We start from the raw sequence: 16,012 nt of genomic DNA, 5'->3' as shown, positions 1-16,012 counted from the left end.
TGGTGTGGCCCGAGCAGAGCCCGGGAAGCGCTGTGCATGGCGCGGTGACCGGCGCTGTGCCCCAGCTTCCAGCCCCATCTAGTGGCAGCCTTGGCCATGGCCGGTCCCCAACTGTGCGTTTGTCCCCAGGCTCATCGCAGTGGCCGCGGGCGGGTGGAGCGGGTGCCTTATCGCCCAGCTACGAAGGGAACCTCCACACTTTGGTGAGTGGCACCAAAAATTCCAGCTTCTCCTTTTCTCTCTCATCCTTCAGGGCTGGTGGTGAAGGGTTTTTGGTGATGCCTTCTCTCCTGAATGCCTGGAGTCAGCTGGTTGGTCAGGGATGGATATTTGGGTAGCAGCATCTAAGCAGAGCCGAGTGCTGCATCCCTGACCTGGCCTCCCCTGGCAGCCTGGCACCCTTTCCCCAGCCCAGTCCCATCCAGGGCTATGGCCCAGCCCAAGGAACTCCTGGCAGGTTTCTGCCTCCCTGCCCTGAGCATTTCCACTCATGTGACCTGTGCCTTTGGGGAATGGCACTGCCTGAGTGGGGTTATTTCTCCTTATCCCTGCTCTGTGGCATCTGAGTCCAGGATTTCCCCCAGCCATTCTGTAGTACAGAGAAGCAGGGGGCTGCTGGCTTTATGGGATTGCAGTCATGGAATTGCATTGGAATCATGGAAAGGTTTGGGTTGGAAGGGATCTCAAAGGTCATACAGTTCCACCTGAGACACCTTCTGCTAGACCAGGGTGCTCCAAGCCCTGTCCAACCTTGTCCACTTGAAAGGATGGGGCACTTAACACAGACCTGTCTCTGTCCTGCCCTTCCAGCAAAACAAAATGGAAGACAGGTTGGATGAAGCCATCCATGTGCTGAGGAACCATGCCGTGGGCCAGACCTCTGCCATGTCCAGCAACCATGGGGACATGCACGGGCTGCTGGGCTCAGCACCACCACACAGTGCTGCCGTGGGCAGCCTGGGCCAGGCCTTCCCCGCCTCGGTCATGGCCCTGGGGAACAGGCACCCAAGTCTGGTGAGTGTGGGAGCTGGCAGGGACACATGGGAACATGTGTCACTGTGGCATGCCTTGGCATTTGGGAGGATGTTGCCTTTGGTGCAGGAATAGCTCCATGTGGTCCAGCTTGGTCAGGTGTTGGCAGCGTTGCATGGGTGACATGCATAGAAGTCCCTTTCTGCAAGGGACAGTTGAGTCATAGAATCCCAGAGTGGTTTGAGTTGGAGGGACCTCAAAGCTCATCTTACTCTCCCTCCTGCCATGGCCAGGGACACCTTTCACTATCTCAGGGTGCTCCAAGCCCTGGCCAGCCTGACCTTGGACACTCCCAGGGATCCAGGGGCAGCCACAGCTGCTCTGGGGACATTGAGTCCACCCTTGACACAAGCTCTGTGTGCCTTTCCCTTGTGCCCCTTCTCAGGGCAGGCAGAAGTGGTGAGAGAGCTGCTCTTCTTACCCTGCAATATGACTGGATATCCCTCAAAATAATTCCAAGGCATCCCTGGGATATGCAGGGAGGAGAAGAGGGATCCAATGGGTACAGGAATGTCAGGTGTCACCAGGAATTCCCTGCTCTGAATGGCCTGGGCAGGCATCACGTCCCTCTGTGCACATGGGGAGTGCTGCTGTGTGAAGGCTAATTCCAGCTCCAGGGAATATGATGGATCCAGGGTGCCCTGGGCATACAGATGCTGGGGTCCCGTGCAGGGTCACCTGGATCCCCCCCTTGTCTAGAGGCTGGTGCACCACACCAGCACATTTTTGGCAGAGCTGCAGCAGACAATGACACATCTCCAGTCTCCAGAGAGCCAGTTGTGATCCCCTTCCAGGCTCCCTGGATTCTGCTCCTGAGAAGGGAGTGAGACGTGTCCTCTGCAGGCTGCTGCCAGCTGGGGAGCCAGCAGGGCTGGCTCTGTCCTGTCAGTCCCCCCAGCCTGTGTGGCATCGCCCTGGGGCCATGGGCTCAGAAGGGGCCCTCACTCTTTACCTTCAGCCCCTTTGGAACCATGTTCATGTTGCTGGGATGTCCCTTGCTCTGGTGGCACTGGCAAGGTGGCGGAAACAGTGGTGCTCAATGGACACAGGACACATGTCCTCTCTGGTGTGGTGGCCTTGCACCAGGCACAGAGGGGCTTTTCCTTGGGGTTGGGGACAACAGTGAAGGGGGGGGCTCTGGGCTGGGTGCAGTTCCTGTTCAGAGCAGGGAGCTGCAGTGTCCCCACCATGTCCCAGAGAGCTGGTGCTAGAGCAGGCTGGCTCTTCCCTTCTGCATTCTGGAGCTTCAGGTGTGGGGGGTGAGGAGAGCATATGGCTGTGCCTCAGCCCAGTCCATGGAGCTCCCAGGGTGTCCTTGGGTCACTGCTCAGGTGACTGTGGTCGGGTGACTGCTCAGGTGAAGGTCCCCACTGCCCGCTGGCCATGACACATCCCTCCCTAAGACTCGCTCTGTTCATTGTGCTACAGGTGGGAGGAGGCCACCCTGAAGATGGGTTGTCCAGCAACCCCAGCTTGCTCCACAACCATGTCACACTTCCATCACAGCCCAGCTCACTCCCGGACCTCAGCAGGCAGCAGGACACGTACAGTGGTAAGGCAGTTCTGCATGGGTGCAGGATGGGGCTCACCTGTGCCAGGGTCACCTGCTGAGGAGTCTGGGGAGTCACCTGTGGGGTTTGGGTTCAGGTCTGTGCAGCAGCAGCAGCAGCGTGGGAGATCGATGTCCCTGCCAGGCTGGTGCTTCCTTGCAACATTCACAGTGTAGTTTCTACTTAGAGCCTTTTCCAGAGGTTTCACAGAGTCCCAGAATGGTCCGGCTTGCAAAAGACCTTAAAATTCATCATCTTCCACCCCTTCCTATGGGCCGGGGCACTTTCCACTATCCCGGAGTGCTCCAAGCCCCATCCAGCCTGACCTGGAACACTTCCAGGGATCCAGGGGCAGCCACATCTGCTCTGGGCACACTGTGCCAGGGCCTCACCACTCTCACAGGGAAGAACTCCTTCCCAATATCCCATCTGTCCCTAAATGTTTGACCTGTATTTCCCATCCCCCCGACAGGTGTGGGTGCACAGTTGTGTAGGTTGGTTCCCAAACTGTAGGGCCTGGGAAGTAAGAGGAAGAACAGGAAGCGTCAGCAGGGCAAAGCCAGCACCCCCTCCATCTTCCCTGAGTATGGAGCAGCAATGCAGGATGAGTTTGGGATGCCACTGCAGAAGCAGGGCCTGGGAACCCCCCAGCCTCCTGTGTGGGTCAGGCCCCTCAAGCTGTGCATGTGGCTCTGCTCTCTCTGCAGGCTTGTCTGGGGGGCTGGGGCGGAGCAGTGTCTCCTCAGGAACGAGCGAAATAAAGAGGGAAGAGAAGGAGGATGAAGAGAACACGTCAGTGGCAGATAACTCAGAAGAGGAGAAGAAGGAGCTGAAACCCTCCCGGAACAGAACAAGGTGCTCTTTGAACAGGTCTCTCCCTTCACTTTCTCTGTTCCCAGACCAGGGGTGTTTGGGCTGGGGTCCGGCTGCCAGGACCCACCAGGCACTGGGCTTGGTCCGGTTTGGCCTGGGCTCATCTTGCAGCACAGACGCCCCATCCCCTGCCCACCCTGGAGCCTGGTGTGGTCTCACACAGTCTGAGCTCCTGCTACTGCCCCAAGGGGAGGGGTCCCTGCCACCCTCCTGCTGGCTCGTGTCCCTATGGCCTCAGGGTGTCCTCATGCTCCTAAAGCAGAGGGATGCACCTGATCCCCCAACTGCTTATGTGGGCACTTGGGGCTGTGCAGGGAAGGAGCAAGTGCTCAGCTCCAGTCAGACACGGTTTGACCCCTTCCATGCCTCAGGGTACCTCTGCTCTCTGCTTTGGGCTCTTGTATCCTGTGTCACATCCAGTCAGAGGAGTGGCAGTGGCTCAGGTAGAGTCCTTCAGCATGTTGGCTGCTCTGCAGCCTTGCCACCAGCTCAGAGACCTCACCAGGGTGATGGTGCCCAGAGAGGCAGCACCAGCCCCACTCCTGCCCTGGAGGCAGAGGGCTGCATCTTCCCAAATTCCAGCTGGGGATTCCAGTGTTGGCCTTCACCTTTTCTGGGCCATGCTGCACTTTCCCAGCAACAAGATGAGGCCTTAAGCACATTGTGGTTTCTTTCTTTGCTGTTTAAAACCAAACCAAAACAAAAAGAGGCAGAAGAAGAGCCTTAACTGCTTCTCTCCAAAGCCCCTGCATGTGGCGCAGGCCAGCAGGTCCTGGCAGGGCACACGGGGGGCTCGGCATCTCGGTGTGTCACCATGTTTCTTGTCTGTGAGTTGACCAGTGCTGAGAGTGCACACGAGGAATGTCCCTGTCTCGTTCTTATTTTAAACCATTAGTCAAGATGAGGATGAGGAGGACGATCTTCTTCCCCCAGAGCAAAAAGCCGAGAGAGAGAGAGAAAGGAGGGTCGCCAATAATGCCCGTGAGCGCCTGCGGGTTCGTGACATCAACGAGGCCTTTAAAGAGCTCGGACGCATGTGCCAACTGCACCTAAACAGCGAAAAACCGCAGACCAAACTGCTAATCCTACACCAGGCCGTATCAGTCATACTGAACCTGGAGCAACAAGTTAGAGGTCAGTGAGGGTCCCGGAGTGGTGATATTTTACGTATCTGATCGGCACGGGGCTGTCTGTCTGTCTGTCTCCTGTGACGTGCTGTGGTGCCTCGCACTGTCTCTCTCCCCTGTGGCCTTGGGGACCAAACCAAGGCTGTTGATGTCCTTTTTACTTTTATTTTTTTTGCCTTTTTTGCATCCATCCCTGCTGTTCCCTCCTTTGTCCCCTGCTGCCACCGTGTGTGCTGCATGCTGGTCCCCATGGGGACACCTGTGCCATCCTGCTTCCCGCAGCCAGTAGTGTTCAGTGCTTGGCCAGCAAAGTGACAGAAACTCCACTAGAAAATCTCTCAGAAGGGTCCAGCTCTGTCATCTCCAAGGGCTGCTCTGAGCACAGAGCCCATTCCTATCCGCTCTGTGTGCCTGATGAGGCTCTGTGCTCCTGTCCCCACAGTGTGACACCTGGCAAAGCCCTGACACCATGAGAGCTGTGCGAGGGCAGCAGGATGCCGTGAGCTGAGCAGCCCTCACTGTCTGCACTCTCTGGTGTCCGACACAGGCTGGGAGCACTGTGCATTCTGAGCCTGGAGCTGCAGGCGGACGCCTGCAGGCTCTGCCTCTCATCAGGACACCCTCAGGGCACCCTCTGTCCCTTCCACACGCGTGTGCACCACAGCATGTGTGCACCATGGTGTGTGCACCCATGCCAGGGAGGGAAGCAAGGGCTGGCTGTCCTGCTCCAAGGACGTGGCTGCTTTGTCCTGCACCCTGCAGTGCATGCTCTGCTCCTGCTCCTGCTCCCACTCCTGCTCTGCCTGCAGCACAGGTGCTGGGGCAGGATAACCCTTTCTCTCTGCAGAGCTGTCATAACACGCGTCGGGGGCTGTGCCTGCCTGTGCTCCTCTCTGCTGGCCTTGCTGTGCCTTGATGTTGGAGTCCTTTGTGCCTCTTCTTCAGTTTGTAATTTTTTGCCTTTCATAACATGTATATTTTTTTCCTGTCTTCTTTTTTAATTTCCCCTTCCTTTTGATTTTTCTTTTATTTCGAGTTTTTATTTTTTGGTTCTGTTCTTTCCAATCTCCTACAGACATGCCCCAGCCGTGACCTCTCGGTGGTCCCACTCTACCTTGTACTTGCTGCTCACGGATCCCAGGCAGGACCGAGGGTGAGGCAGGGCTTAGGCAGAGTTGGCACCATGTTCACTTTGGTCTCCAAAGCTTGTCCCTTTTTAAACCTGTCCTGGAGGCAACCAGGGAGGTGGCTGAGCCCTGCAGGCTCCTTCAGCAGTTAGTGCAGACAGTGAAGTGAAGGCAGTGTCCCTTCTGTGGGTTTGCGCTGCTTTCCAGGAGAGAATGCCACCTTCACACCCCCTCTGGCAGCACTGCCATGGGCACGGGCCATCAGGTCCCTGTGTGCCCGGGGGGGGCTGCCAGGATCTTCCCACTGCCACAGCAGCTACAGGAAGGGAAAGGAGGAGACTGAGGAGCTTTAGGCTGGTTGGTGACCCCCAGGGCCAGAAGGCAGCCGAAGCATCCCATCCTCATGCAGTGCAAGCTGCCAGTGGTGGGGATACAGCTCTGTCCTGCCCTGAGGTGATATCCAAGTCCTGTCCCTGCTGGGCGAGCTACCAGCCAGGACTGGCCACCAGCAAGGACCTGTAGCCAGCAACCTGTGCTGGAGGAAGGATCTGGGATCCTGCATGGGGGGCACAGGTGCCAGGATGGCTCCATCCCCTGTCAGGCTCCATCAGCCTGTCCTGAGCATGTGGACAGAAGGTGGCAGTGCCAGCTGGGGCAGTGAGGAGGAGACACAGACAGGGACAAGGCAGCAAGGAGAGAGTGCAGCAGGGACAGTGGGCAGCCCTCTGTCCCGCACAGGCAGTGCTTGCCCAGGGAGCCCCTGCTCCCCCTTCACATGGCCATGCTCTGTCCAGAGGCTCTCCTGGAAGGCTCTGATTCCGGCCCCTCTTTGGTAAAGGCTTATCTCCACGTTACTCCCCAGGAGCCCAAGGCCCCAGGCTGTCCCAGTGTCAGGTCTCACCCAAGGACCCTCCTCAGACAGGTGTCTTCCTGCAAAGTTTTGCTCTGGGGGAGAAGGTCGTCTGGGCTTAAATTGGGGTTTTGGAGGGGTTGGACAAGGCCACGGTTCAAGATGCTGCCAGCACAACTCTGCTTCCCCCCATCCCTGCCTCTGTCAGGCATCCCTGGGGTGCTGTCAGCAGTGGGGACTGTCCCAGAGCTTCTGACTGTGTCTGGAAAAGAAAATCACCCCTTCTGGTGGGCTTTTGGCTGTGTGGAAAGATCGGGATTCAGTGTCTGCATCCAAGTCTGATCCTCAGCGCAGCCCTGGCTCCTGCTTCCAGTGCTGCCCTGGTCCCTAAAAGGGTGCCAGGTCAGGCTGGTCCCGCTGCTGCAGCACCACTGCTCCAAACACTAGCACTGGGAGCTGCAGATGGAATTTGGGAAGGAAATCTTACAAAGAAGGATTTGCTTCCTGCAAAATCTTTCCTTGGGGGGCAAACCTGATGTTTTTGGTAGAGACCCTCTCTCAGTCTTTGAGTTTTCAGTCGAAAACAAACAAAATTTTGCAGAGGGTAGAAAGTGTTGGTGGGTGATGCTGCATCAATGCCCACCCTTGTCCCCAGTGGCCTATCCAGCCCCCTGGGCACCTGGCCCTGTGCTGGCAGCACCTTCCTGGGCTCACAGAGGTGACGCAGCCTGGGCTGCTCTGGGAAGCACCCAGAGGAACATGCTTTGCAAAGTGAGGCTGTTTGGGCCATTTCCAGTGGACATCCGGAGCACTTCCAGCACGGCAACATAGAGCCCCCCTCGGTGGCACCCCCTGACTAACTCCTGTGGTGCTATGAACCCAGCAGTACAGACGAGGCCTTGTCACTGGAGGACAAAGATCTGAGGGACCGGGAGAGGAGAATGGCCAATAACGCCAGGGAAAGGGTGCGTGTGCGGGACATTAACGAGGCCTTTAAAGAACTGGGACGCATGTGCCAGATGCACTTAAAAACGGACAAAGCACAGACCAAACTGATCATCCTACAGCAAGCGGTGCAGGTCATTCTGGGCCTGGAGCAGCAAGTACGAGGTATGGTACCACTGGCAGGTGCATTTTGGGGCCTGTCTCTTCCCCTGTCTCTGCATGCTTGTGCTTCTCTGTCCTGACTCCTGCTTTTGGTGTGAAGTGTGTGTTTGTAGCACCAGCAGCACTTCTGGGTGCTGAGCTCTCCCCAGCCCGGGCCCGGGGCAGATTTGAGGCTCCTCTCTCTCTCCGCTCATGCTTAATATCATTTGGCACCTGGATCCCGTTAAGCAGCTTTGGAAAATTCAGTCCTCAACATTGAGTGCTGGCTGAGGCACTTGGGGGTTCCTGTAACAAGCACATGGAGATGCCCTGGCACAGGGTGCCCAGAGCAGCTGTGGCTGACCCCGCATCCCTGGAAGTGTCCAAGGCCAGGCTGGATGGGGCTTGGAGCACCCTGGGATAGTGGAAGGTGTCCCTGCCCATGGCAGGGGGTTGGAACAGGATGGGCTTTAACATTCCTTCCAACCCAAACCATTCCATGATTCCATGTTTAAGTGAGGGTGCAGTTGGGCCTGGCAGATTCCTGCAGGTCTTGTACAGAGCTCATCTCCTCACACGGGCCTGCCTGGCATTGTCCCCGCTGTCCTCTGGGATGCTGCTGCCAGGGCTGATGCTGTTGCCCAGACTGAGGTTGCTTCCCTCCCTTGTTGTTTTGGGCACAGAGCGCAATCTGAACCCAAAAGCGGCCTGCTTGAAGCGTCGGGAAGAGGAGAAAGTGTCCGGAGTGGTAGGAGACCCCCAGATGACCCTGTCAGCTTCACATCCTGGTCTAGGAGATGGTCACAACCCTGTTGGACACATGTAAAGGTACTGTTCCCCACCTTTGATCCTAGTGTGGGTCCAGCCCTGTGCCCATGCCCTGCTCTGCTCTGTCTGGTCAGCCCCACTCCCTCAGCACCAGCCATGGCTCTGCTTCATTTCCCTGAAATCAGTGACCTCCATGTGTGCACATCCTGGCACAGGGTGCCCAGAGCAGCTGTGGCTGCTCCATCCCTGAAGTGTCCAAGGCCAGGTTGGAGGGGCTTGGAGCAATCTGAGGCAGTGGGAGGTGTCCCTGCCCATGGCAGGGGGTGGAGTAAGACCAACTTTAAGGTCTCTTCCAACCCAACCCAACCCATTCCATGATTCTGCCTGTGTGTCATGTGCCCCATGGATACCCAAAGCCTCTAGCCCACAGTAGAGTGCAGCCCCATAGCTGGGATGGGGGGCTTTGGAGCTCTCTGAGGGGGTTCAGCTCTGCTCTGCACCTCCCAGTCCTGCCCCAGTTAGCTACTGCAAACGAGCAATTCCTTTTCCTTGTGAGAGGGAATGGGCAGGTCCCAGAAATTCTAAGAGGGTCAGAGAAGGTGAAAATCCCCTGGTAAGGCGCTGGCAGGTATAGGCTCTGATGGGCTGTTCCCATTTTTAAGGGAATCTAGGACTATCTGAGCAGTGCAGAGATGGAGGAGGGGATTAAGCAGATCCAGGAGTGGTAGGTCAGGAGCTGATCCCATAGAGTGCATGGGTAGGACACAGTCCCTTGGTGTCCCCTGCCCCAGTGGTGGGTGCCTGGGGATGGCCTGACCAAAGCAAAGGCAAAGCTCAGCTGCATCCCTGCCCAGCCCTGCCAGGACAAGCTGCAACAGGGGCCTTGGAACCTGTGCAAAGAACACAGTTTTATTTTCATTTGGGTTCCTATCACTTCTGACTTATTTTTTTTTTCTTATTTGTAGATCTTTTTATTCCTCTGGATACAGAGATCTGTAGGAAGAAAACCCTCGGTGTGACCTGCAACCCTGTTGAACCACAAACTGTAGTACTGCTCATACTGACACATGCAGACGGATCCTGGCATGACGTAAGGGGTGGAAAAAACACTTTGTCAGAAATGAAACGGAAACAAAAAATTGCCTTAAGTATAAAGTGCAGAACAGTCAATACATATCACTCAGTTAGGAGGGGGTGGCGTGTTCTCTTGGCTTGTTCACAAGCAGCCAGCAGCAAAATTGTGCCTAAGCTTGATATTTCTTTTTTAAAAAAAAAGAACATTAGTTATGAGATTTTTTTTATGTAGAACAAATAGCAATGCCTTTTGGTTTTTTTTTAGCTTCTTTTGCATATGTTTTGTAAGCAACGAAAAGAATTTTTTTTGTATAAAAACATGTCTTGTACCCTCCGCTTTTCTGCTGCTGTTTCTATAGTTAACGTTGCATCTTTAGGATCAACCAGAATATTAAAATTGTATTAAGAGAGACTGGATATAAAGAGAGGAATTCTCAGATTCGGCTCAGAAAGCCACTAAAAGCGAATGTAGCCACAGTGAGGGAATGTTCTTCCTTGCCTGGCTTGTACCTTCCATGACAAAAAACAAACTCATGTGCTGAATTCGCCATCTCTTTGCTTCGGCCTCTTCTGATTTGGGAAAAGGAAGTTGAACAGCAAAGCGATTGGCAGTAGTACTCCCGCTCCCCCCAGCGGTGACCGAGGTGACTCACGAGGTTTGCTTTGCTGCCGGAGATCCGTGGGGAGGACAGGCTGCTGAGAGAGAGCAGCCCCGGGTGGAGGAGAACCGAGGGACTGAGGCGCTTCCAGGTGAGCAGAGCAGCAAGGGATGCACAAGGGAAGCGCCTCTGCCCAGAGCTGCTGGAAGCACTTCCAGGAGCAGCACTGAACAAAGACCAACTGAACAAAGCTGGAGCACTGGGAAGAGGTGGAGGCAGCCGGAGCACAGCAGCAGCAGTGGGACACAGGCTCAGGAAGCCAGGCAGTAGCAGACCTGTGGATGCTGGAGCAGGAAAGGAACAGCGACCTGGCTCACTCCAGCCTTGGCAAAACCATGACCAGCAGCAGGATTCATTCTTGCAGTGGAGCTGCCACTGTCAGAAATGCAAAATGCTGGCTCAGGGAGAGGGGTGGCTTCACAGCCTGCTGTCACCTGCTGTCACATCTCCCAGATATCCTTGGAGGCAAACTGAGCTCAGCACTGTGCCAAGGGTTTTGAGTGGGCACTGTCACCTGCACAAGGGCTCCTCTCTTGGGGCTGGGAAGGAGGGTAGCAGGAGTGCCTGTCCTGCACCATGAGCTCCAGCAGCCAACCTGTGCCAGACATCCCTTCTCTCCAAGGGATTCCCAGTCACTCCAGACCACTCTGGTGTGCTAAGCAGGAGGAGGATCCCTGGAAGCCCCTCTGGGTGCCCCAGAGGTGTGTGGAGCAAAGAGGTGTGCTGGGTAGTGCTGAGCTGCAGCAGCTGTTCTGGAGATGGCTGTGGAAAAACATCCACCAGGAATTTACTCTTGTTTCTTCCCTCTCGTTTCCCTTCTGAAACATTTTGTGCCTGGTTCTTCCCAGCACTGCAGAGCCCAGTCAGGCAGGATGGTGCATGGGACGTGGGTGCTGGTCTGGGGGGAATGTGAGGAACTCCTCTCTCCCCTGCAGGGTCTGTCTCTCCCCTGTGCTGCCTCAGCCTGGGCTCCTGGGGAAGCTCTGTTGCTTTGGCACAGGGAAAGGGACTGGCAAACAGGATTAGGTCCTGTGGCACTTCCAGCAACCCCAGGCTTTGGCATAGCCTGCTTCTCCTCCATGCTCATGGCTGTACTCTGTGCTTTGGCAAACCCTGCTGGAAGTGCTCAGGGTAGTGCTTATCTCCCACCCACACCTGGGCACTGTGGCCTCAGTCCCTGTGGCAGCTCCAAGCTGAGCCACTCCAAGTGCCAGGACGGGATGGGACTGTCCCTGCTGCCCTTGGCCCTGCCCTGAGGCTCCCCAGCATCCAGCCATCGCTCTGAAGCTTTTGGGAGTTCCTGGCTTTCCCCAGCTTGCTGCTCCCACCATTTCTTCTGCATGGTGAGACAGTCAGCAGCTGCAGCTCTGTCCCTGGGAAGGGCAGGAAAGCTCAGTGGTTCCAGTAACCCAGGTATTTCTTGCCTGTGTCAGCAGACGCATTTTAGCCTAATCAGCTTGTCAGGTTACAACACTTCCCTCCATTGGGTTCTTCTGGCTGCTGAAGCAGCAGGCAGAGAAATGGATGAGATTTTTCTGCGTGTGTGACAGCCTTGACTCCCATTCATGCTCTGGAGTGCAAATTGGAGTGCTCAGCAGCTGCTTTTTGTTTCATCCATGAGAGTTCCTGCTCCACTGGTGGGACAGTGCTGGGACTGCTAAGGGCCCACTGCTCAGGGGTTTTGGCTGGCTCAGTGCCCCTGTCCCAGAACCAGGAGGGATGGAGCAGCGTCCCAACCCTGGAAAGCTTGAAACCCTACAAAAAATATTTAAAGTGGCTCACAAACCCTTTGATTTTTGCCCCAAGAATTGAAGGTGGCAGTCATGGACAACTGGACTTATCGGAACTAGTCAAGAAAATTCCATTAATTCAACAAAATTGGAAATCTGAGAAGATTTATGAGTGGTTCACAAATTTGCTGAACTTCTTCATCCCCTCCGAGTCCTGCAGCCAGGGAGGAATTGCGATGAGCCAGAGCATTTCTCACCATCCCTGAATCCCCATTGCATTGCAACAAAAATGGAGCTTTTCAGCTGCATTTTGGTGGCTTAAGATCTTACTTTGGACAGCAAATCCAGCCAACTTCCTTCCATGGCAAGGCATGGGTGAAGATCCTTGAACACAAGCCCTCAGAGCCAGGGTTTGGAGAGATAATTTCAAAAGCACAATGTAGGGGGTGGCAGTGCTCTCCCTGGAGCTGCCTTGATGGCACAGGATGACAGCTTTGTGTGCCAGCCCAGTATGGCATCTCTGCTTTCCCAGGGAACAACTGGGAAGAGCAGCAAGAAAAAATTCCTTTGTCTTGCTCGGTGTGAACATGGTGCCTGTAACCATGGGGAAATGGCTTTTCTAAAAACAACCACTGCCAGGTGCTGTCCCCAAAATACCACCAGCCCAACCCTGAAATGTCACTCTGTAGCAATGAAACTCTTGTCTTTAGGTGTTGTGGTCAGCAATGGCCAGGTCTGCACTCTCTCCAGCCCACAGCTTTGCTCCATTCCATTTTGGATCTTAGAGATCCCCAGACCTGCTCCTCTGCCTGTCTGCATGTCCCCATAGCAGTGGTGTTGCCAGGAGAGGTGTCACAGGTGGGTGACGTGCTGTACCATCCCATTTATTCAATTTTCTCCTTCCTCTCAGCCTTTGCTTGCATGGCTGCTCCTGGGGACACATGCCTTCTTCTTCGGGGGCCACTGAGCCTCCCCAAAGCTTCCTTCATCAAACAGGGGGGCTGCCTTCCCTTCTGTGCAGTTTCTAGTTCCTGTTTCCCCAGGCTGCATCCCAGTGAAGCAGCAGAACTGGGACACTGCCATGGGACATTTCTTGTGTCCCCAGCCCAGGGGCCTCTCTTGCTCCACTCAGCCAGCCCCTGCCTCCTTGCACGCAAGCTGTGCATGCCACAGTGCTGGGGAGTGTCTGGAATCCAGTCTATGAACAGTAAAATTGCAGATTTTTGTTTTCTTCCTTTTCACGTGTTTTTTCCCCCCGAGCAAAGCATCTGCAGCTCCCATGGGCCGGTGCCTCAGGCAATGGTGGCAGCTCCTGCTCACAGCCCCAGGGAACAGAATTCCAGCTGTTTGGCATTCACCCCTGCCCATGACCTCCTGTCAGAGCCACTCACAGCCTCAGCCAACATCTCGGGGCTCTCTGCTCTCCTGCTGTCATAGCTATCCCACAGAGGTGTGTTGGCAGGAAGGATGGAATCAAGCTGTGGTTTCCTCAGGAGTCTGTAATTCCAAAGTCAGTGCAGAAACCGCTCTCCAAGGTCCTTTGTGTCTCACCAGTGTCCCCACTGAAGCCAGCAGAGCCTTTGGGCCCTTGCTAGGTGGTTCCAGTTGTGGGGGCTCAGGAAATGGGAGGCTTTGGAAACCCCCAATCACCTGCACCCCCTGCGCTTTGCTGCCAACTTTGGGGCCTGTGGAACCCAAGTTCCTCTTGCAGGCCCTGCTGTGCTATAGTGGGGAGCCTGGGCCAGCTCCAGTTCCATCCCTGGGCTTTGGGAGGTGAAGCAAAGCTGGCGATGGAGCTGGGCCAGAACAAGCCTTCAGCCTCCACCTTCTGTGCTGGCTAGCCCAGAGCAAGCCCTGGCCACTGCACTCCCCCTTTCCTGCCCAACACCAGCAATAGCAAGGCCTGTTTTCTGTACCCCAAGCTTGCACAAGGTCTTTGCCCTGTTAAAAATCCTATGCAAATCTTATCCCTCTCCCCTCTCCCAGGGCTCTGCAGATCCCAGCCCAGCCCATTCTCTCTGTTCTTGTCTGTGATTGCTCCTGAGTTCCTGCTCCCTGCTGCCCACGGGGTCCAGCTTCATTCCTGGCAGCTCCAAAAGCATTTTGAGACTTGTGCCCTGGAGCTGGGAGGAGGCAGATGAGTCTGCAGGAACATCCAATTCACATTGACCACTGAACTGGAGGAGGCAAGGTCTGGTCCTGGGGCTCCTCCACACACCCTTCACCCTCCTGTGCCTTCTGCTCGGTGCTGCTGGGGCACTGCCAGCATCTTTCATCCCTCCAGCCCCCTGAAAGGAGAAGCTCTGTTCCACCTTGTTATTGCCCAGACTGCTCTGTTCTAACACCAGAGCCTCAGGCTCAGCTGGGGCTGCTCTTCCTTCAGCCACTCCAGCCTCTCCAGCCACTCTAAGAAGGGGTATCTCCCTTCCCCCCATGCTCCCCAGTCTCTCCAGCCAGCATCTCTGAGCTGTTTCACTTTGTAGAGGAGCAGCCCATGCCAGCAGTGCCCACCAGCTGGGCTGAAGGCAGGAGGATTTGGGGGGCGTCCCACAGCACAGCTGCCTCTCCCTGCCCTTGGAGCAGGTGTCAAGGGACATGGTGCTCTGTAATTTGATTTCCAGAACAATTCAGCCTTTATGGGGAGCCAGCAGAGCTGTGCCTTGGCCTGCCTCCCCACGGGGAGGTGGGCACTGGTTAGGAGGGTGGTGCAGGCTCCACGTGACCTTCTGCCAAATCTTGTGCGTCCATCTTGAGCCCAGCTCAGAGTCAAGGGCCGTCCTGTCATGGGTCTCCACACTGGTATCTCTGTTCCCCTGGTCTTGCAGCCCTCCTGCTCTTCAGGGCTCTCCATTCCCACCCTGGCTCAGCCCAGCCCCTGCAGTGTGGAGGGCAAGGCTGTAACACATCATGGGACATATCAGCTCTTCGTGGCTGCAGCACCAGCTCAGACAGCAAAGGGGTTTCTGCTTCCAAACGGGGTGTGCTGGCACCAAGGCCGTTTGCCAAAGAGCATCCCTCTGCCCTGCATCCCTGGGCTGTGCCCAGGGGAGCCATGGAGTTCCAGGAGGCAGCGAGCTGGGGACAACGCAGGTACCCCTTCCCAGGGCCATGTCTTCCCAAATCACTTGAACCCAGCAGCTTTTGAGCAAACCTTGCACCGTGGAGCCACTCGAGAGAAGGAGCCATGGGAAGCCACACATCAGGCACTGCTCATGTGCCAGGAGAGGGGAAAGAGGTGCCTGGTGAGGCAGGACAGGGAGGATCCCAACCCCACAGGTGGGAATGACCCGCTGGGTGCCCAGAGCTCCTGCTCTCTGGGGAAACAAAGCATTCTTGGGATGTTTTTCTCTATATTTTTGTAGGAATGGGGGTGGGAGAGCAGATGGAAGATGCCTGCAGAAGTTGTTTATTTTTAACCCTGTAGAAAGTTTTGGGTTGTTTTTGATTTTGGCCTTTAAAATAAAAAATGGTCCTTGCTTTTGATGTTTATGCTGCCTACCTGTAAATCCAGATGTACTTAAGTGGCTGAAATCCTTGTTCTTAAATCAGATACACATTATAGTTTTGAACTATATATATAGTAAATATATATATATATATGCCTAACCCAGCAAAAAAAAAAAAAAAATAAAGTATTTGGGGGTGGGAAATGCGTTGCTCTTTGAAATGAATCACAATTGGGGGATGAAATTGTGTTTCTGAGTGCCTCAAGATATGAATTGTTTTCATTTTTTTAAATAATTTTATACAAGTGTCAAAACAGCTGGCTGGATTATTTGGAATTTTTAAATAATCCTAACTTTTTTAAAGTAGATTTTGAGAACTGTCCTGTATATAACAGTAATGTAGCAATAAATGTGACATTTTATAACAATATTACTTTTTTTATCCCCACGTGTGTCCTTCAGATGTTGCATCCCTAGGAATGAAAAGTTGGAATAAAGGCTTTGCCTTGTACTACAAAACAAAAAAAATGGAAGATAACACCAGTTTTCAGACACTTGCTCTGGGTGTGGGTCCTGCCCCCTGCATCACTGTTGTTTCCTTGCCTCGGCTCCTGGGGAGCACCCACAAGTAGGAAATCCAGTTAAATGCCCCCAGCACAGACCAATGATGGGAGAAACTCATCAAATCAG

The 16,012-nt window shown here is 54.8% G+C and overlaps 1 protein-coding gene across 14 annotated transcripts in view; it reads left to right on the top strand.

Annotated features, from left to right (window-relative positions):
• The window catches only part of TCF3 (transcription factor 3), an 83,209-nt gene extending 67,457 nt beyond the window's left edge, over positions 1-15,752 (top strand). For 2 of the 14 annotated variants that reach the window (XM_062510041.1, XM_062510040.1), the window contains 7 exons: positions 130-203; positions 811-1,014; positions 2,461-2,584; positions 3,290-3,452; positions 4,351-4,589; positions 8,329-8,473; positions 9,379-15,752. In XM_062510041.1, the coding sequence (XP_062366025.1) occupies positions 130-203; positions 811-1,014; positions 2,461-2,584; positions 3,290-3,452; positions 4,351-4,589; positions 8,329-8,471 (947 nt within the window). In that variant the 3' untranslated portion in view covers positions 8,472-8,473; positions 9,379-15,752. Of the gene's footprint in view, positions 1-129; positions 204-810; positions 1,015-2,460; positions 2,585-3,289; positions 3,453-4,350; positions 4,590-7,355; positions 7,670-8,328; positions 8,474-9,378 lie in introns of those variants that run through there. The other 12 variants (XM_062510049.1, XM_062510048.1, XM_062510047.1 and 9 more) reach the window with 12 other exon arrangements.
• The last annotated feature ends 260 nt before the right edge of the window (positions 15,753-16,012 follow it).

Source organism: Cinclus cinclus, chromosome 28, assembly GCF_963662255.1.
Source record: "Cinclus cinclus chromosome 28, bCinCin1.1, whole genome shotgun sequence".
NCBI classification, from domain to species: Eukaryota; Metazoa; Chordata; class Aves; order Passeriformes; family Cinclidae; genus Cinclus; species Cinclus cinclus.
Note: the sequence above shows the minus strand (reverse complement) of the source record. Positions and strands in the feature narration are given on the sequence as shown.